At 46.7% G+C, this 22496-nt stretch overlaps 1 protein-coding gene and 1 long non-coding RNA gene across 3 annotated transcripts in view; one reads left to right on the forward strand and one right to left on the reverse strand.

Moving 5' to 3' along the window:
• LOC135310850 (uncharacterized) overlaps positions 1–22496 on the reverse strand; it is a 239059-nt gene that overhangs the window by 152090 nt on the left and 64473 nt on the right. The window lies entirely within an intron of this gene.
• Positions 7200–22496, forward strand: part of LOC135310848 (E3 ubiquitin-protein ligase RNF38-like) — a 205611-nt gene continuing 190314 nt past the window's right edge. Inside the window, exon 1 of one of the 2 annotated variants that reach the window (XM_064439904.1) lies at positions 7200–8144. In XM_064439904.1, the coding sequence (XP_064295974.1) occupies positions 8012–8144 (133 nt within the window). In that variant the 5' untranslated portion in view covers positions 7200–8011. The remainder of the gene's footprint in view (positions 8145–22496) is intronic. The other variant, XM_064439906.1, reaches the window with a different exon arrangement.

Here is a 22496-nt window from a genome sequence, read left to right on the forward strand (position 1 = left end):
CTGGTTGTGACAGAAACACATTCCTGAGTTGCACATCTGAGAACAGTGCCCTGGGAACCATGTTCTTCATTATCCATACAGGGTATTCTTTTAACCCATGTTCTGCTGCTTCTTATGATGTTTTATCACACTCACATACATTTGCACTCATATTTCATTTCTATGAATGTTCAAATTTTTGTTTCAAATAAGTACAGCCCCCCTCTTTGCTCAGAGAAAGGCCAATGTTGGAATGAATGATATTAGTATATGGATTCATTGTGATTCATCTCAGTATATTGGTCATCTGGGCATGCCAAAGTATTTTTTTTTTCTTAATCAATTTATGACCTTCAGTCAAATTATCCATAGCATGAAAGCATGCAAAGCAGTGTAGAGAATATCACAATATCACGGGCATTGCTATTACCATTTCTTCCAAAGCACAGTAGCTGTTGGTTTTCTAACATAATCTGAAGTTTCCCCTCTTGGTGTCTCTTTATTAATATTTTTATCTTCTTGTTCTATTTCTTGTGATTCACTAAGAAGTTTATTCCAATGATGTAATTGTGCTGGTTTTGGCTGAGAAGGGGTTAATTCTCCTCACCGTGGGGGGTCGGCTACCTTTCCAACTGGCCAATGGTATGTTCATTCCATACCATGTGACACCATGACCAGTATATTAAGGGGGGGCAGTTTGCGGCTCAGGAGCAGCGTGGTGTTGGGTCGGCGAGCGGCTGCGTCGCGTGTGGTTTGTTTTGGTGGTTCGTCCGTCGTCCCCCCCTCCCCCGGCATTTCGCGCCTCTCGTTGTTCTCCTTTCCATTGCATTTCTGTTGTTGTTTCTTTTGATTTTAATTATTAAACTGTTCTTATCCCAACCCACGAGCGTTACCCTTCTGATTCTCTCCCCATCTACCGGTGGGAGAATGAGCGAGCAACTGTGTGGGGCTGAGCTGCCGGCTGAACCACGACAGTCTTTTTGGCGCCCAACGTGGGGCTCAAGGGTTGGAGATAATAACAGCTGCTGGTCACAGCACCATGTTGTCCTTGTTGCAGTTGGTGTTAAAAATCGGTGTTGGTTTGTTTAGTGTGCTGTGTTCTGCTATCATTAGTAACATTTTGCCTATGAGATTTGTTATGCAAACACTCGTTCTCAGCTTTATCTGGTATTTGGGGTTTTTTTTGAAACCATTACTGTACTTTGGATGCCACCTTGTTGAGGCAATTAGCAATTATACCTCCTCCTCTGAGAGATTTTATATGGAGGAAATACAGAATAATACCTTTGCAACTTTGCTCTATGATGTCTCTGCCTCTATTATAACAACCTTTTTGTATCTTGAACATCCTTGGGTTGTTAAGGTGCCCTTATTGTTAGTTTTTGGGCATGTTGTTTTAGTTTTGACTAAGCAACTTAAGAATATCACCCAGAAATCTGCCCAAGGCTTGATAGTTAGGAGTGGCAGGGCATGGGGAAATACCTAGGGCAGTGGGCACCCCCAGTGTTTTGGAGTTTCACCCCCGAACAAGTGCAGAATCCTGAAAAACTAGTAGAATATTTGGGGAAAGTATGTTGTTATGCTGGGAACTCCAGAGAGACACAGATAACTGCAACATGCTGAGGCCTGGCCCATGCATACTGAGCCCTGCTCAACAGTATTCAGTGCTCCCAAGGGGAAGAAAATGTCTCTGGATTGAAATGCAAAGTGACTGGCACTGTAGTCACTCCAGCCCTGAGGACAGGCACTGCAGCCACTCAAACCCCCACAACAAGTACTGGAGCTGGCTCAGAGAATCAACCCGTACCAGTATCAGTTGCCCCCATACACAAGATGAAATACTGGAAGCGGACATCAACTCGTTTAGAACGAGATGATGAAAAAGCAGGGCCATCATGGGGAGAGGAGAAAGAAGTCATAAATGAAACAGAAACCACCCGATCCTTGTCCTTGAGCAAGTTGCGAGATATGCAAAAAGATTATAGCAGTCCTTCAGGTGAGCACATTGTCACCTGGCTGCTCTGATAACGGGGCCTGGAATTAGAGGGAAAAGAAGCCAAACAACTGGGATCCCTTTCTGGGGAAGGGGGTGTTGACAAAGCAATTGGGGAAAAAACCACAAGCCCTCAGCCTCTGGAGGCGACTCCTGTCCGGAGTGAAGGAAAGGTATCCCTTTAAAGATGTTACATATTGCCCAGGAAAATGGACAACTATGGAGAAAGGCATCCAGTATCTAAGGGAATTAGCTGTGCTTGAGGTGATTTATGGTGACCTGGACGATCAACGGTCATCCAAAGATCCAGATGAAGCCGAGCGCACACGTCCCATGTGGCGGAAGTTTGTACGGAGCACACCATCTTCACATGCAAACTCATTGGCAGTAATGTCCTGGAAAGGGGACGAGACACCAACGGTGGCGGAGGTGATTGATAGACTCTGGGATTACAAAACAAATATCTCTTCCTCGCTCGTCTCTGCTGTGGAGAAACTATCCCGAGAGGTCCAGCAACTCAAAGAAGATATGTCCTGCTCCCCACCTCTACAGAGTAGTGTCTCAGCTGTTAGGATTAAGCGTCCTTTGGCTCAAAGGAGGGGATACACACCACGGGCCACCCTATGGTTCTACCTGCGTGACCACGGAGAGGACATGAGGATGTGGGATGGCAAGCCTACCTCGACCCTAGAGGCACGAGTGCATGAACTGCAAGGAAGAACAGTCACTCAGGGAGGCTCTTCCAGGAAAGCTGCTGCTCCAATTTCCAGTGAGCAGGTGTCGTGATTTAGCCAGCAGCTCAGCCCCACACAGTCACTCGCTCACTCCCCCACAGGTAGATGGGGAAGAGAATTAGAAGGGTATCACTCGTGGGTTGAGATAAGAACAGTTTAATAACTAAAAAAAAACACCCCACAACAAAAATGCAATAGAATGAAAAACAACAAGAGGCGCAAAACCCGGAAGGGAGGGGGGAATGGGAGGGGAATGAATTGCTGAAACGAACAGCATGCGACGCCGCTGCTCACCGCCCACTGACCCAATGCAGCGCCTTTCCAAGCCCCAAACTGCCCCCCCTTAATATACTAATCATCGTTTCACATGGTATGGAATGAACATGCCATTGGCCAGTCGGGGTCAGCCGCCCCGCCGTGGCCCTGCCCATCCCAGCCTTGTGCTGATGCGGCAGAGTGCGGGAAGCTGAAAAGGTAGCCGAACCCCACAGTTAAGAGAATTAACCCCTTTTCAGCCAAAACCAGCACATTCTGCAAAGTAAAATGTAAAGATTTTCCCAATTATTTGGTTACGATGTTTGTGGTTCACTTTTATAAAGCTTGAAGTCAGATTGGTGAATAAAACTTCAAAGGCTGATCTGATCTTTATATGTACTTGCTAAACTATTGGGTTGTGGGATGTTCATGAAGAAACAAAATTATTATGGGCAAATAATTTGATTGTTGTTGGTGCCGATAACTAAAATCAGTAAAAGGAACGGCATATCTGATATGCTGCAAGGTGGTTGTCATTCTCCTGTTGGAGGAAAAGGGGTGGAAGGAAAGTGAAGGGGGAATTGAGCCCTGGGGAAAGAAATGTGTGCATGCAAGGGTTGTATTAGAGCAAGAGCGAGGATGGTGGAGCTGCAGGAGGTGAAAAAGCACATGCCTGACAAAAGGTGATGTGGTGGGTTGACCTTGGCTGTCCACCAGCTGCCCACCAAGCTACTCTATCACTCCTCCTCAGTCAACAGGACAGGGGGAGAAAATGTGATGAAAAGCTCTTGGGTTGAGATAAGGACAGGGAGATTACTTACCAATTACTGTCACGGGCAAAACAGACTTGACTCGGGTAAATTAATTTATTGTCAATTAATTGCAACAGAGTAGGATAGTGAGAAATAAAAAAACCCTAAAAACGCCTTCCCCCACCCCTCCCTTCTTCTCTAGACTCAACTTCACTTCCAACTCTTCTATCTCCTCCCACCGAGTGGCACAGAGGGATAGGGAATGGGGGTTGTAAACAGTTCATAACGTGTTGTCTGTGCCATTCCTTCTTTCTCACACTCTTCCCCTGCTCCTGTGTGGGGTCCCACCCATGGGAGACAGTCCTTCACGAAATGCTCCAGCATGGGTCCTTTCCACAGGGTGCAGTCCTTCAGGAATGGACTGCTCCAGCGTGGGTCCCCCAAGTGCCACAGGTCCTGCCAGAAAACTTGTTCCTGCATGGGCTCCTCTCCATGGGCTGCAGCTTCCTTCAGGGTATATCCACCTGCTCTGGCATGGGGTTGTCCATGGGCTGCAGGAGCACAACCTGCGTCGTCACCATGGTCTTCACCATGGGCTGCAGGGGAATCTCTGCTCCAGCGCCTGGAGCACCTCCTCCCTCTCCCTCTTCACTGACCTTGGTGTCTGCAGTTGTTTCTCTCACATATTCTGACTCCTCTCTCCCAGATGCTGTTGCACAGCATTTTTTACCCTTTCTTAAATATGTCATCACAGAGGCTCTCCCAACGTTGCTTATTGTCTCAGCTTTGGCCAGTGGTATGTCTGTCTTGGAGCCAGCTGAAACTGGCTCAGGTTGACATGGGGGCACCTTCTGGTCTCTTCTCACAGGAGCCACCTCTGCAGCGCCGCCCCCCCCCGCTACCAAAACCTTGCCACGACCCCAAGGTGCCTTTGTTTTTTGTAAATAATTTACTTTTGTCCCTGCTACCACGCCCTGCTCTTTCCGACTGCTCTTCTCCCCAAACAGCAGCAAGCACTTGCATGTAATAGATGAAGAGCTGGACCTGCAACTGGTACACAGCCCTATGCAACAGCCCAGCTGCCCAATTGAATGATCGAAACAGTTCCCTCTTCTCCTCCTTCTCCCTCTCCCACCCCACTCTTCACCCCGCCCGCAAAGCATTTGGCTGAAAGGGAAATACGTCACTACAAAGGCAGCCCTGTTGCTGGAGAGGCCTTCGCAATTACAGGCATTCCCTGCAGCTTCCTGCTAACTCTCTGCATGCGGGAGGGTGGGGGTGGGAGGATGGGAAGTGTGGGGGGATGCTTGTAGGTGCTTCTGAACTGGAGCAATTGGAGAAGCTAGGGGTAGCTGGAGCATAAAGGACATGCATAAGTCCTAATCAATGAAGCAGTGCAAAGGGGACAATGATTGCAGGTTCTGTGCATCTGGTCTGCTCAGGGCTTTCCAACACAATTGATTGCTGCATATTTACTGCAGGCAGAGAATCCCTGGCTTTGTGCGGATCTCCCAGGAACCAGGGCCACCCTGGAGAGACAAAAGCTCATTTAATTGAAAGTGTATGGATGGCAAGGAGCCAGGGCTGGAAAAGTCTACCAAACCTTTTCAAGCCTTCCCTGTTGAGTTTATAGCCACGTGTGCGCACACACATACACAGAATGGTTGAGGCTGGAAGGGACTTCTGGAGGTCTTCCGGTCCAACCCCCCTGCTCAAGCAAGGCCATGGAGAGCTGGTTGCCCAGTGTAACCAGGGTGATGGAATTAACCAAACATGGATGTTGCTATACTCCTTGTACAGCCCTATCCAACTGGACATTAAGTCTGGGGACATGGAGTATACAAATCAGTGTATTCCTTGAGCTGTATTTTAGTCTCTAGGTAATCATTAATGTGAACGAAACAATAGACAATATGCTTCTGTCAGAAGAGGATGAAAAAATGTGGTTTTGTGTAGTGGACTGAGAAAACTGGCCAGGACTGCCAAGATTAAGAACCAAGTAGGTAAAAGGTAATTCCGGCAGGGGGAGATTGTGACCACGGACTCATGGACCACCTACTCAAGTAATACCACCTACTCAAAAGAGAACAATGGGAAAGGACAACTGAGCCTGTGCAATAATTTACATGTGAAGCGAGCAAGTTTGTACCAATCACCAAAGAGAATAATATTGAATATGTATGGATAAGATGAATATGTATATTTTTGGTCTATATAAATCACATGAGAAAGGTGTGTAAGGTATGCACGTTAGGAGGAGCGATCCCCTGTGCATCCGGCACCATGAATAAAGAATGCCTGCCTTTTAACACTACATTTGTGTTACAAGGTTTATTCCCGATTTCGGTGACACCAGGACCATGTCCAGATGGCTTTTGCATTACCTCCAAGGAGGGAGACTCCACAAGCTCCCTGGGCAACCTGTCCCATTGCTCGGTCATCCTCACAGTAAAGAAGTGTTTCCTGATGTTCAGGTGGAACCTCCTGTGTTTCACTTTGTGCCCACTGCCTCTTGTCCTGTCACTGGACACCACTGAAGAGAACCTGGCTCTGTCTTCTTTGTACCCTCCCTCCCTTTTGATATTTGTATAAACTGATGAGATCCCCCTGAGTTTTCTCTTCTCTAGGCTGAACAGCCCCAGCTTTCTTGGCCTTTCCTCATTGAGATGCTCCAGTATATGCCGAGCAGTACAGATAGTACTGCTAGTCAGTGGCTTTCTGTTTTCTGTGTGCATGTGTGGCAATCCATGTGGGGCTGCCATCCCTCCGTTGCTTGTTTGCTTTGCTCATAAGCTTTTTAAAGGAGAAGGAAAAAAAAAGATAAAGATGAGCAGAGCTCTGCCTGAGCTCAGTGCCAGGCTCTTGACTGATCAGACATCTGTCACTGCCACTGCTGGGAGTGAGGGCAAGTACAGTCCGGGGAAAGAAGGGAGCAAGGCCTGGGAGAGGGATGTGCTGTATGATGCAGGACAGCTTTCCCCTTCCAGCATGGCCAAGGTATACCCAAGGTGGTTGGGCTGAGGCCTTCTGGTACAGCTAAATGCTGGCAATGAGAGTGGGATGGAAGGAAAAGAAGTAGAAAAAGGAAGGAGAGGAGAGAACAAAACAAGGGGGAAAAGGTTTGTGTGTCTGGTGGGGATTGTCACATTCTGTCCTGTGCAGGAGCTGGTGTTCCAGAAAGGTACTGGCCCCCTCTGCTGCCTTGGGATCCGAGTGGACAGAGTCGGTATGGAAGCAGGGCTGGCTGCGAGCTGAGCACTCTTCTTTCTCACTGTGTATAATTTATGCTGGGCTGGTGAGGCCGATGGCAGAGGAGGAAGGAAGTAACTTTCTCCCTGTGAGCAGCCAGACCAGCGTTAGGGGATAGAGGACTTGCTCCTTCCCTACATAGGGAGAGGGGAAAGCGCGCACACACACACAAAGGCAGATCCAATACATGAACAGGAACCCGCGGGGAATCCCCCCCCTCTTCCGGTCAGGGCCGGGATTGAGAAGTGGACCTTGCCATCTTGTACGAGGGGGCCCAAGACGGCAGAGGAAGTCCCCGAGACGGAAGGGCGAGGGGGGACGGACTTCACTGATTCGGATACCCTTTTCTTTCGCTCCCCTGGCGTAGTACTGTTATTGTTTTCGGGGCGGAGGCGGGGGAGGGAGAGGTATAATAGCCTTCTATGCTGCTTTTGTTTACTCTCTTGCACTGAGCCCTTTGAGTCGCGAGGCACAGTTAATCGCCTCTCATGACGAGCTAGCAGGCTCAGCTCCCGCCCAATGCTCCTGAGCCCGTACCGGGGGACAACGAGCGGTGGCAGCCCCCTTGCGCCACCGCTGCTACTTCGCAGGGGAGGGGAGACCGAAAGGAAGTTTGTTGCCGTGCCCGCCACCCCTCGTGCGCTGTCTGGGCAGTTGGGACCCCATCTGCTGCCAACTGCTTGGGGGCGGGCGGGGGGAAGTGATGCTGATCGCCGCCAACTCGCAACCTTGCGCTGTGCAGCCCAACTCCCGCCTCTTTCCTTCCGCCTGCCTGCGGAACCACGACCGGGAATCCGCAAAGTCCGGGGAGGACGGCGTTGAAGATCTATCGGATCCCCTTCGCCAGGTGGGAGAAGCGGGTAGGGGAGTTGGGCTCACCAGCAGATTGGTGGCTCCTTCCGCCGTCTCCCCCCCCTCCTGCGCTGTCGCCCCCCGCCTTTTTCTCCTTCTCCTCCTCCCCCATCGCTGCTGCAGCCGTCGCCTCCCCGCCAGCTCCCTTCCTCCTCCTGGAGCCCCCCCGAATCCACTCCAGCTTCCTCAGCTTCGCTATGAACGGGGGCGCCGCTCATTTCCAGCAGCCGCCGCCACCCCTACACAGGCCGAGCCTCCCGGAGCAAGGAACTCAGAGCCAGGGCAGAGGCAGACACATCGCCGCCCCGGGCACCAGAGCCCCTGTGTCAGGTAAGTGGTGCGTGTGAGGCGGGGAAGTATTTTGGGGCGGGGAAGGCTATTCCCCCCCCCCCCCCGGACTACTCCTTTGTTCATCTTTTACCCCCAAAGGTCTCAGAAGTTGATACCCTCCGCAACACTTCAGTGGAGTTATGCCCGCCCCGCTGGGTATGTGTCCCCACGGGAGACACGACGGGTGTCTGGACGCCAGGCGGTAAAACACGCGGGGATGGGGGAGAGACCAGAGTTGTGGTATCGCCCTCCATCTCCTTTGGGGCGTCTCTGCCCTCAGCTCTTGTGACCTCCTTGAGGGTGCTGAGTCCCCGGGGGTGACATGAGAGCAGCAGAACACACGAGGGAAACGTCGGGGCTCCCGGAAAAGGGACTGAGCAAAAACTCTGCTAGGGTTATACCAAAACAAATAAACTTGTTGGGGCTCTTGTTCAAGTTTTGTACCTCCTGGCGAACAGCTGAAACTTTGGAGTGTATCGGGGGTAAAGAGAAACAGACTCACCAAGACCGGGGGTTTGTGGAGTCTTCAGGACTGTGTTGAGAAGCCATTTCCTTCTCTGCATATTTTCTCCTTGTATTTCTGGTGTTGGAATCGTTGTGTGGACTTGACTGCTGGAGAAAGTTTCTCAACTCTCTTACTCCGTGTGGCTCAAAGGGGTGCATGGGTCTTGCCACAGAGACCGAGTTGGGTGTTAGGATAGAAACATTTAAAGTTATTCCATCCTTTGAGACCTTTCAGATATATGGTTTGTTTTTTTTTTCTTAGCATCAGATGTGGCATTATAAATTATGGAGAAGAAATGCTGTAATTAAATTTGAGAGGGCACATTTGTTCTTAGTATAATAATTGTTAATATAGTATCTGTGCTGTCTTTGTATTTTCTAGCCTGTTGGTATGGTTTTTTTCTAATTTGAGATTACTGTTTTTTTACTGTGCCTTTAAATATGTCTGTACTATCATATAAGCTTTTGTTGTATTCTGAATAATACCAAGGCTGTGTAACTTTGATTGTAGTTACTCTGTTTAGCTGATCTTCCAAAATATTATGTGAGATTCAGTGACTGTCTATGGTTAGCACTGATCTCTTTGGTAAAGAAACAGCCCCCTAATACAGCTAATCTGTTGATAAATGTAGTAGATAGCATAAGTGTATGGGCGATGTACTCTTACTTAATTTCCTTAATGAGTAGCTGGCTGCTTGCCTTATTACTGTCCTTTGGCTTTATTGGTATTGGAAAGTGAACTGACACACTTTTGTAAGCATCAAGTGTTTGATTTTTAGAATATTTATTTTGTGGGGAAATTTGCAGTCCTTCAGGAGTGGCATTCAGTTCCAAAATGACATGCATATATAAATCCAAATCAGCCCCTAGCTGGTTGACTACTTTTTTCTTTTACTGTCAGCATCTTTTGAAACTATTATTAAGACTGATATGGCTTCTTAAATTCTTGTATATGTTGGTAACTTCAAAATGCTGGGAAAACATTATCTTACGGAAACTCTGTCTTTCCTCCCAATAATCTCTGTATATTGGCCGTTTGACACCTGACTTTTTAAGTGTCAGGTCCATTTCCTGTTAAAAACGGTTACATGATGATATCCCTCTGAAGAACATCTTTTGACCACTCAATTCACTTTTATTTTGGAGCTATGATGTTTTCAAGACTGAGTCCCTAACACTTACGCTTATGTGTTTATTTTTAAATGTGGGAGTTCTCTTCTAGACTGCATTGGGATTTCCCACATGATTAAATTTTAAACACAACTGTGCTTTCAGGATTGGGATCTTAGATATTTTTTTTAACCTTTTTTACCATTGTTTGTATATGGCAATAAAAACTATTATATAAAAATATATTAAAAACCTGTAACTATATAACTACATATAATAACCATATCTATAACTTAGGTTTTATATATATGAAGTCAGTAACTATGCATTGGTGCAGGGAGCACAGCAAACAATGAGAGATCATTCTTTGGGATTGGAGCGTGGAGAAACAGACTAATTAGTCCTTTCCTAGAACATATTTGTAACTGTGCTTATGACTTGAGGAGTTACTTAGATGATTTATGGAAGTCCGTAGTAAGGATGTTTACACTGTGAGAAATCTTATTCTAAAATTAGATATATTTTATACACAAGAGGGTTCACCACTTTCCCTTGAAATTTGTGGTTGGAAATGTTTTAAATGAATATCATGTTAAAAATTGGAAAGAATTTTAATTTTTACATTTTAATTGGTTTATATATTGCAGAAATATCTGTTTATGTGTACTGGAGATCACTTCTTATATAGCTATCTCTCCTGCCCAGTTATGTGGACCTTTCACAAAAGATGATATTTAACAGAAAAAAAAATCTCCAGATATAAGTGATCTCGTGAAGGGAAGTTTTACTTGACAAAAGTTAATTTCCCTTCTGCTGTTTAGAAATTAGACATTCTCGGTGTAGTTCAACATCTCAGGTTGAAGTCTGATCCCAAATGCTCTCCTAGCTCTCCCACACTTCTGATAATGTCATAATAAAATTGACTTAGTGTATGACTGTGAAATAAAAGGTTTTACATTGCCTGTGACTTGGAAACTCCTAGGTATAGTAAAGAAATGGAACCTTTATCACTTGTTCAGTTCATCACAGTCCTGGTAACTGTGTACCAAGATCTTGCCGTTGGATTAGGGGGAGTTCACTTTCTTTCTTGTCTTTTGTCTGAAAAGGGATGGAGCTTTGGGGGATTGTTCAAAAGTTTTGGTCTTCATTAATGCAGATCCTGTGCTAAACATTCAGTTTTTGAGCATTCTCTGTTAGAGATGATGTTGCAGTCAGAAAAGCTTGTTTGCAACTATGGCACTTGGAACAGTTAGGACCAGTTTGTTCAAAGAGTTTAGCTCCTTTGTGTACCGAAATTAAATGTTTAAGTTTTACAATGTGTTCAGATCCTTATAGCAGATGAACATTCATTGTTAGTTATAATTTCAAACTTATATAAAGTGTACGTGTATTATGATCTGCAATTAATCTTCTAGTGTTAAGAAAATGTAGATATTTTACAGACCAAATCAGGTGGTGTGTAGATGGGGAAGAAGAAATTATTCCTATCCCACCCCCTACCCTGGGAAAAGACCATTTTGGATCTGTGAAAATCTATTTAGTGCATTTAAATATTTGCTACCACAGAATGAGTCCTGCACCTATTTGTGGAATCAGGAAGTTGAATTTTTTGATGTTGCTGAAAATCCTGTTAGTCATATTATTGAAAACAAGTTTTCCATTTTTGCCAAAAGGTAAAATATCAAGATCAAGACTATATTACTAAACCCTCTTCAAATTTAGGGAGTAACTAAACAGTAACAGGAACAGCTAAGCATATTTTACAGGCAGTGTCCACAGAGATAGACAGAGACACACACATGCAGACACATGCATGCTCATAGAATCATAGAATAATTTAGGTTGAAAGGGACCTCCAGAGGTCATCTAGTCCAACCTTCTGCTCAGAACAAGTTTAATTAGATCAGGTTGCTCAGGGTCTTGAACACCTCCAAGAATGGAGATACTACAACCTTTTTGGGCAACCTGTTCCAGTATTTGACCACCTTCATGGTAAACATTTGTTTTCCCCTAACTGGAACTTCCCATGTTCCAACTTGTGTCCATTGCCTGTCTTCCTATTGGTGTGCACCTCCAAGAAGAGACTGACTCCATCTTCTGTGTATCCTCCGATCAGGTAGTTGTGGACACACAGAGAGAGACTCTTGTACATGCACACAGAGGAGGACACATGTGCACACCAACACACAGATGGAGATGTATACAGACACAGACAGATGGAGATGCACACATATAGAGGAGGACACTCATGCACATGTACACATGGAGGGAAATGCCTATGTGCTCACACAGGGGGACACTTGTGCACACAAATACAGGGAGAGTTGCACATGCACACAGGAGACGTATGTGCATACAGGGAGATACATGCAAACAGAATAACAACTTCAGGTAACTTAAGCCTCAGGTCTGCAGGCCCTGGTTATTATGGGGGACTTAAGCTACCCTGATATTTGTTGGGAAAGCAACACAGTGGTGAACAAGCATTCTAAGAGTTTTCTTGAATGCATTGAGGACAACTTCCTAATGCAGTTGCTGCACATGCTGTGCTGGTTTTGACTGAGAAGGGGTTAATTCTCCCTGTGGAGGGTCGGCTACCTTTCCAGCTTCCCTTGCTCTGCTGCCTCAGCGGGAGGCTGGGAGGGGCAGGGCCACGACAGGGGCGGCTGACCCCGACTGGCCAATGGCATGTTCGTTCCATACCATGTGACACCATGACCAGTATATTAAGGGGGGGCATTTTGGGGCTCGGGGGAGGTGCGGCGTCGGGTCGGCAGGCGGTGAGTGGCCGCATCGCATGCGGTTTGTTTCAGCTGTTAATTCCCCCCCTGGGGTTTCGTGCCTCTCGTTGTTCTCCTTTACATTGCATTTTTGTTGTTGTTTCTTTTAATTTTAATTATTAAACTGTTCTTATCCCAACCCACGAGCGTTACCCTTCTGATTCTCTCCCCCATCTACTGGTGGGGGAGTGAGCGAGCGACTGTGTGGGGCTGAGCTGCTGGCTAAACCACGACACATGCCAACTAGGAGTGGTGCTCTTCTGGACCTACTACTTACAAATAAGGAAGATTTGTTTGGAGATGTGACTGTCAATGGCAGCCTTGGCTGCAGTGACCATAAGATCACAGAGTTTGAGATCCTAAGGGGTATAAGGAAGACAAGTAGCAGAATAAAGACCTTGGACTTCAGAAGAGCTGATTTCAGCTTGTTTAGGGAACTGTTATGAGGGATCCCATGCAAGTCTGCTTTGGAGGGCAAAGGAGCTCAGGAGTTCTGGGAGATTTTCAGAGACAGCCTCCTCAAAGCACAAGAGTAGTTCATCCTCCTAAGCAGGAAAAGGAGTAGACATAACAAGAAAGCAGCCTTGTTGAAGTGAGCTACTGAGAGAGCTCAAATGCAAAAGAGGAAGCATATGAGACATGGAAAAGGGACAAACTCCCAAAGAATATAGAAATATTGCTTGGGCATGCAGAGATGCAGGTAGGAAGACAAGAGCTCAGCTGGAGCTCAAACTGGCAAGAGATGTCAAGAATAACAAGAACGGCTTCTATAGGTATGTTTGTAGCAAGTGAGCATGTATGCATGAATGTTTCTGCACACATAGGTGCATGTGTGTCTCCCTCTCATAAAAAAGTCTAGGTTGTGATGCTGTGAAAAGCCGAAATCAGGACTCAGTAGTCTGAAAGACTATTAAGCAGGTATTCTTTATTGCAGCGCTGGACACAGAGGGGATCACTCCTCCTTATGTGTGTGCCCGCACAGGGTTAGTTGCATAACTTACACAAGCTTTACATACATATCCATTAGTTTTCTGAGAAAAGATATACATATTTGCTACTTTTCTGAGAACTCATTATCATATGCAAATGTGCTTTGCACATGCCTGTTGGTGTCTCCGGGTGGTCGTCAGGGGTCTCTGGATGAAGGATATACTCTTCCTCACTGTGTCCGCTAGTTAACTTTTGCTTTCGCGCAGACTCAGTTCTGAGATCACGTATATACTGTCCTTGAGGGACAGTCTGTTCTGGTTTAGCGTTTTGCTCTGCAGTTCCTTATCTTTATGGTTCTGTACATCTGCTTTTCTAAGGTCAAATGTTGTCGTCGTACATTTTTGTTTAGGCGCTTCTTGTCTTGAAGCCTTTCTGACTCCTCCAAAGCAACAAGTTTTAGTCACAACAGTTCTAACTCTATCAGTTGGAAGGGGCTTCTGGAGATCATCTGGTCCGACCTGCTGTTAAAAACAGGGTCTTAGATTAGGTTATCCAGGACCCTGTCAAGCTGTCCTGACTATTTCCAGCTCAGCATTTTAGCTGGTTTTCTACCCATCTTGTGGTCCATCTATCCAGTCCATATCTTACCAACTTGCTGACAATGATGGGGTGGGAGGCCATGTGAAAGACCTTGCTAAATTCGAGGTAGATGATATCCACTGCTCTCCCCATATCCACTGAGCAAATGTATGTGCAATAGTGTCACTGAAATTGGGAATAAACCTCTTAACACCAATGTAGCATTAAGAAGCAGGCATTCACTTCATTGCAGCGCTGGATGCATGGGGGTCCTTCCACCAAATGTGTACACCTACTGGAGTTCATTTTTGACATTTATACATGAAAGTTAACACACCATGCCTATCTAATACATAACCATTGACCTGAATGAGCATCCTCTTCTTCCACTGGCCTGTATCTTCTTTGCTTAAGTTTAAAGCTACAGTGTGATTTTAATTCACTGCACACGCTTGAGAGGAGTGAGGAGGGTAGTCCTTTCGTCCCTCAATTGAGTGGGTGGTTGAAATCTCCTGCAGGAATTACCTTTCACCCGGTTTCGTGCTTCAGCACCTTCTGGGCCAAGATGATCCCTTTTATCACTGCTGGCTGATTTGTGGCCTTCCCTTATCTTCACAATCTTCTTTGTGGCAGGATGTTTCCACTGTCAGCCCTTGAAGTTCTACTGATCTGTATTGTTTTGAGGAGGTTCTTGTTAATGAGGCATTCATTGCTAATACCCTCCTATCTGGCCTAGAGCATTTTAACTACCTTGTTAAAATTCTCAGGTGTTAGTTTCCAAGCCTAACTGTGATCCTTTCTTAACTACTAACTCCTGCGCTATTCCATTTCATCCAACTGATGCTACATGGAGTAAATGGGTTGCACTGATCACCCAGCGGGCTCGAGTAGGAAACCCCAGTCGCCCAGGAATCTTGGAAGTGATTATGGACTGGCCAGAAGGCAAAGATTTTGGATTATCACCAGAGGAGGAGGTGACACGTGCTGAAGAAGCCCCACTCTATAACAAACTGCCAGAAGATGAGAAGCAGTATGCCCTGTTCACTGATGGGTCCTGTTGCCTTGTGGGAAAGCATCGGAGATGGAAGGCTGCTGTATGGAGTCCTACACGACAAGTAGCAGAAACTGCTGAAGGAGAAGGTGAATCGAGCCAGTTTGCAGAGGTAAAGGCCATCCAGCTGGCCTTAGACACTGCTGAATGGGAAAAGTGGCCAGTGCTCTATCTCTATACTGACTCCTGGATGGTGGCAAATGCCCTGTGGGGCTGGCTACAGCAGTGGAAGCAAAGCAACTGTCAGCGCAGAGGCAAAACCATCTGGGCTGCCACATTGTGGCAAGATATTGCTCCCTGTGTAGAGAACCTGGTTGTGAAAGTACGTCATGTGGATGCTCACGTCCCCAAGAGTCGGGCCACTGAAGAACATCGGAACAACCAGCAGGTAGATCAGGCTGCCAAGATTGAAGTGGCTGAGGTGGATCTGGACTGGCAACATAAGGGTGAACTATTTCTAGCTCGGTGGGCCCGTGACACCTCAGGCCATCAAGGGAGAGATGCAACATACAGGTGGGCTTGTGATCGAGGGGTGGACTTGACCATGGGTGCTATCCATGAATGTGAAACATGCGCTGCAATCAAGCAAGTGAAGCGGGTAGAGCCTCTGTGGTATGGGGGACGATGGCTGAAATACAGATATGGGGAGGCCTGGCAAACTGACTATATTACACTCCCACAAACCCATCAATGCAAGCACCATGTGCTTACAATGGTAGAAACAATGACTGGCTGGCTGGAAACATATCCTGTCCCCCACGCCACTGCCCAGAACACTATCCTGGGTCTCGAAAAACAAGTCCTGTGGCAACATGGCACCCCAGAGAGAACTGAGACAGACAACGGGACTCATTTCTGAAATAACCTCATAGACATCTGGGCCAAAGAGCATGGTACTGAGTGGGTGTATCACATCCCCTGTCATGCACCAGCCTCTGGGAAAATTGAACGGTACAATGGACTGTTAAAAACTACACTGAGAGCAATGCGGGGTGGAACATTCAAGCACTGGGTTACACATTTAGCAAAAGCCACCTGGTTAGTCAACATGAGGGCATCTGCCAAACGAGCTGGCCCTGCCCAGTCAGAAATCCTACATACTGTGAAAGGGGATAGAGTCTCTCTAGTGCATGTAAATGTATGCTGGGCAAAACAGTGTGGGTTCTTCCTGCCTCCGGCAAAGGCAAACCCATTCGTGGGATTGCTTTTGCTCGAGGACCTGGGTGCACTTGGTGGGTGATGCGGGAGGATGGAGGAGTCCGGTGTGTGCCTCAAGGGGATTTGATTTTGGGCGAAAGCAGTCAATGAACTGAATGGCACAATGCGAACTGCTATATAATATTGTATGTCACCTCTGTGTTGTATCAATGATATCAGAGTACAAGCCTCCCAATCCATGGAAGATAAACTGTGAAACAAGCAAAGTGCAGCAGTGATGGAACGATGACTGACTCGGTATGCAGCAACCCAACACCACACACACCACCTCTCCCACCCTGAAAGACTGATACGGCAGATGGAGCCCAGAGTCATGGACTAGGTGAACTCAATGGACATTTTAATGGACATTTTACAGGGAAGGTCCATAGACTATGGGAATGATGCCTGTGTATTATGTTAAAGGATGGGAAGGGGAGGGGTGGTGGTTGGTAAGGTTGTATTGGATGGTATGGGACCTGGGCATGGTGTAAATGGTATGGAATAAGGGGTGGAGAATGTGCTCTTTTTGGCTGAGAAGGGGTTAATTCTCCTCACCGTGGGGGGTCAGCTACCTTTCCAGCTTTCTGTGCTCTGCTGGTTGGTGTGGGGCTGGGAGCGGCAGGGCCATTGTGGGGGTGGCTGACCCTGACTGGCCAATGGCATGTTCATTCCATACCATGTGACACCATGACTGGTATATTAAGGCGGGGCAGTTTGCAGCTCGGCTGAGGTGCGGTGTTGGGTCAGTGGGTGGTGAGTGCCTGTGTCGTGTGTGGTTTGTTTCTGCGGTTAATTCCCCTTCCCCCTCCCACCCCCCCCCCACCCCCCCCCCCCCCGTTTAGCACCTCTCATTGTTCTCCTTTACATTGCATTTTTGTTGTTGTTTCTTTTAATTTTAATTATTAAACTGTTCTTATCCCAACTCACAAGCGTTACCCTTCTGATTCTCTCCCCCATCTACTGGTGGGGGAGTGAGCGAGTGACTGTGTGGGGCTGAGCTGCCGACTAAACTACGACACCTTGTCAAAATGAAACCTGCATGCACACATAATCTTTTTAACCTATGTTGTCTGGGAAAAAGGTTTTAAATCTTTATTTTTCCTCCAGATTCTTGCACTTGAAAACCACTCATCAGGTCTTCTTTTATGGTTTCTACTTAATATCAGAAGTTCAGATAGAATGATGTCAGCTAAACATAGAGTTGAAAACCTGAATGAGATGCAAGATGTAGGGGGGAGCCAGAGAATTGAGTCTGGACATCCTGCCCTATCCCTCAGCAAGGTGGTCATCTGGCAATAGTTACTGGCAGCAACCATCCTAAACCACATACTGGTCAGAAGCCTGACTGGGGAAGGATTAGGAATGTTTTTAGCGTGACTCGGAGGAGATGATTTAGAATGTCTTACTTGGAAGAGAGGAGAGAAGGATGATGCTGCAAAACCATGGAGGGATACCCTGACTACACTCCTTCCTCTTCAAACAAGAATGCAGAATGTCAGGGAGTGTCTTAAAAATTTTCTAGTGAATCTCCTTTCATATGAACATGCTGATGTCGAGGTGCTGCTTTCCTCCCACTTTTGTTTATGTGTTACTTTTTTCTTTAGATGGCTTTTGGATGAACTCTCTTATGCTTGTTCTGCAGTAGCGGGTTTTTCTCTGTGTAAAGTGCAGTAAATATATATTTGGTTGTTAGAGCTGCCTGCAGGCTCCTCTGATATGATCAGTCAGCTAAGTTTATCCTGCGACTAAGGTATATTTGCAGCACAACACAGTCCTGGGCCTACTCAGGTTAACTGTTATGTGGATCACTAACTCCTCAATGTACAGTGGTCTTCTGGTTAGGATCACTACAGGTGCATTATATCTCCTCATCCAGGTTGCAGAGAAAGATATTAAATAAGGATAGGTCCCATGATAGACCCCTGAGGAACTCTGCTTATAACCGACCTCTAGGTAGAGTATGTACTATTAACCATTACTCTTTGAGCTTGACAATCCAGCAACTTTCTCACCCATCTAGTAGTCCACTCACCTAGATCACAACATCCCAACTTGGATAAGTGGATGCTGTGGGAGACCGTGTCAAAAGTCTTGCTAAAGTTGTTACCGAAAAACGCGGTAAAACCAGAAACAACTCTTTAACACCAATTTAGTATTAAAGAGCAGGCATTCTTTATTCACGGCGCCGGATGCACGGGGGATCGCTCCTCCTAACATGCATACCTTATACACCTTTCCCATACAATTTATAGATCAAAAATTTACATATTCATACATATTCATTATTGTCCTTTCTACTGATTGGTACAAACTTGCTCATTCCATATGTAAATTACTGCGCAGGCTCAGTTGTCCTCTTCCATTGTTCTCTTTTGAGTAGGTGGTATTACTTGGGTCAGTGGTCCGTGAGTCGGTGGTCGCGATCTCCCCCTGCTGAAATTACCTTTTACCTACTTGGTTCTTAATCTTGGCAGTCCTGGCCAGTTTTCTCAGTCCACTACACAAAACCACATTTTGTCATCCTTTTCTGACAGAAGCACATTGTCTATTGTTTTGTTCACATTAATAATAACCTAGAGACTAAAATAAAGATCAACAGATACACTGATTCGTACACTCCATGTTCCCATAATATAACAACATCCCTGGTTGATTAATTTCATCAGTTTGGTTACAAAGTCAGCATAGACAACATCTGTGGCTATCCCCTTGACTACAATGCCAGTTATTTCATTACAGAAGGTAATCAGGTTGGTGAAGCATAATTTACCCTTGGTAAATCCATGTTTGCTATTCCTAATCACCTCCTTCATGTGCCCAGAAATGTGTTCCAAGAGGACTTGCTCCATGATTTTCCCAGGGACTGAAGTGAAGCTGACCAGCCTGTAGTTTCCCAGATTGTCCTTCTTGCCCTTTTTGAAGATGGATGAACATTTACATTTCTCTAGTTGTCAGGAACCTCCCCTGATCTCCATGACCTTTAAAGAATGATTGAGAACAGTTTAATATTGACATCAGCCAGTTTTCTCAGCACCCCTGGATGTATCCCATTGGGTCCCATGGACAATAGACTGAGATTTCTCAAGAGATCCCTGACTTGATTTTCTACTTCTGGCAGTTCCTTTCCTTCTTAAACTCTGCCCTTAGGCACGAAGGCCTGTGCAACATTGTTAGTGAAGAAAAGGTAGAAAAGGTATTAAGTACCTCAGCCTTATTTGCATCTGCTGTCACTAAATCACCTGCCCCTTTCAGCAGTGGGCCCACATTTTCCTTTTTCATCTTTTTACTGCTAGCATAGCAATAGTGACTCTTTCTTTGCCCTTGACATCCTTTGCCAGTTTCAACTCTAGTTGATATTTGCTTTTCAAACACCATCCTTTCAGTGGTATGGCAATATTTCTGTATTCCTCTTTTGTAGCTTGTCCTCACTTCCACCTCCTATATGCTGCCTTTTTGCACTGAAGCTCTGTCATGAGTTCCCTGCTTAGGGAAGCCAGTCTTCTGATATGTCTTCTCATTTTCCTGAGTATCAGGAAGTCCTGTTTCTTGTGCTTGGAAGATGATGTCCTTAAAGACCTGCCAGCTCTCTAGAGCTCCTTTGCCCTTCAGATCTGACTCCCACAGGATCCCACCTACCTGTTTCCTGAATAAGCCCAAGTCTGCTCTCCTGAAATGCAAGGTACTCCACTATTTGCCTTCGCTACTCCCCTCAGGATCTTGAGCTCCACTGTTCCATGGCCACTACAGTCAAGGTTGCCACTGGTTACCACATCTTCAGTTAGTTCTTCCTTGTTCATGAGGGGTAGATCCAGCTCAGCATCATCCCAGTTGGCCCATCCAGCACCTGTGTTAACAAGTTATCCCCCCAATGCCCTCCAGAAACCTCCTGGATTGCTTCTGTCCCACTGTGTTGCCCTTCTAGCAGATGTCAGGAGTGTTAACGTCTTCCATAAGGACCAGGGTCTGTAATCTGGAGACTTCTTCAGTTTGTTTGAAAAGGCTTTGTCTACTTCTTCACACTGATCAGGTGGTATGTAACAAATTCCCACCACGATATCACCCTTAAAGGCCTCTCCTTTCTTCCTGACCCACAAGCTCTGAGCTAGCCTGTCACTCATTCCATAGAAGAGTTCCATACATTCAAACTGCTTTTTCATGTAAAGGTCCCCGGCTTTTTGCCTGCCTTTCTTTCCTGAATGGCTTGTATAAAAGCAGCTGTCACCTTCTGCAGCTTTGGGCCCAGGACTTCCTCCTGCCTGGCTGCTGGAACCCAGTCCAATGCACCTAGGGACCCAGAGCTCTCTGGCCCAGGCTGAGGGATGCAGCTGCCACTTTTCTGTTTGCAGGTTCAACCAGTAGTGAAGCTGAGCATACGTCCCAGAGACACACATGCACACACACAGAGGACACTGACAAGGCCGGTTACACAGACTGCCACAGACAAGGTGCTGCCTTCAACAGCACCTACATATAGGACTCACATGAAACATAAGTATAGACAGCCAAGTCCCCTTCCTCCTCTTTGGCTGGCAGAGATAGAAGTTCACTTAGTGAAAGTGAACACATAACACTCTAGATTCACAAGTACACACACACATTCGCAGATCCCTTGAGTACCGGCATGGCTCCTCTGTCTATCTGATACCAGGCCCTCTTACCCATTTCATGGGTCCCTTACTTGATGGCTAGTCCAGTTTGATGCTTGCTAGCAAACATGCACGCATTCACATACTTGGCCCACAGTCACTCCACACTCATGGGTCCCTCTGAATACCAGCACAGACCCTTGCCCACCTGATACTCCTGTCTGGACCCAGGGCCTCGTACTCACTAGCTAGTCCAGCTTGAAGTTTGCTAGAGAATTACATGTGTGCGCACACACACACCCACCCCCCCAGGTTTGGGGAAGATAAAGACACTTTCCCCACCCCTCCCTACAGTAGCTGGCACCAAGCACACCTGCAATTCTGTTCCAGTCACTGACACTGAGCCCCTCACTTGCCTCACTCACACCGGTCCCTCCCAGTAGCTGTTTTTTTGGGACACACACTGTTCCCACCTCAGTGTCTGGCAGCCGGGACCCTCACTCACTCCAGTAGCTAGCCCTGAGTCTCCTACTCACTCCAGCTGCTGATGCCACAGGCCAGGGGTGCCTACATCCCTAGTCTGACTCTAGTTGCTGGCTCAGTATCTGCTCATGCCAGCCGCCCCCCTCCCCCAGTAGCTGGCATTCTGAGAACAAAGTCTGTAAGACCCTCCCTAGATCCAGAAAGCTATGGAGCATCCAACTGCCGATGCTGAGACCCCTACTTGCTCGAGTAGCTGACAACACAGGCCTGGGGCACCTACACCCCTGGTCTGATTCCACTAGCTACAGCAATTCCACTCACACAGGTCTCCCCAGTAGCTGGCACCTAGCCCTTGCAGCACGCATACACACAGGATAGAGAGTGAGATTACCCAGAGAGATAGTTAAGAAAAGATTTAATGAGAAGATAGGACAGACTGGTGATCAGGCACAGGGCTTAGTCAAACAAGTGTACTGACTAGCCCCGTTTTGTACGTAACTGGCCCCTTTTATACCTCTTTTTTGTCTAACCGCTCCGTTATGTTCCTCCCCAGTCCCTCTTTCCCCTGCACGTTCCTTCACGGGTTTGTATAGTTCTATTGATTCCCTCAGTCCTCCCAGTCTGGGTCTCCCCTGGTTTGCAATCTTATCAATTGCAAAGTCCAGGTGGCTCTTCCTGGAAGTGGTGCCTGTAGTTTCTTGATAGCCCATCAAATAGTATGACTGGCAAGGTTTTTTTCTTGTCATTGTCACCACGGTTGTTTTGTCAGGTCTGTGCCTCTGTATGTTCGGTTTTTGTCTTCCCCTTTTCTTATCATCCCATTTTAGGAGGTCCTGGAACAGAAAACCTTGCTAGAATAAACATTCTCACACTTTCACATACCCTCATTGATTAGTGCAACTGACCAGGTTTGGTTCTCCTTACTGTCTCCTTTAAGAAGTGTGGCAAGCAGGTGGAGGGAGGTGATTCTCCCTCTCTGCTCTCATAAGACCCCACCTGGAGTACTGCATCCAGCTCTGGGGCCATCAGTACAAGAAAGACATGGACCTGTTAGAGCAGGTCCAGAGGAGGGCCACAAAAATGATCAGAGGGCTGGAACACCTCCTCTATGAAGAAAGGCTTAGAGAGT

This window comes from Phalacrocorax carbo (genome assembly GCF_963921805.1).
Source record: "Phalacrocorax carbo chromosome W unlocalized genomic scaffold, bPhaCar2.1 SUPER_W_unloc_2, whole genome shotgun sequence".
In the NCBI taxonomy this organism is placed as follows: domain Eukaryota; kingdom Metazoa; phylum Chordata; class Aves; order Suliformes; family Phalacrocoracidae; genus Phalacrocorax; species Phalacrocorax carbo.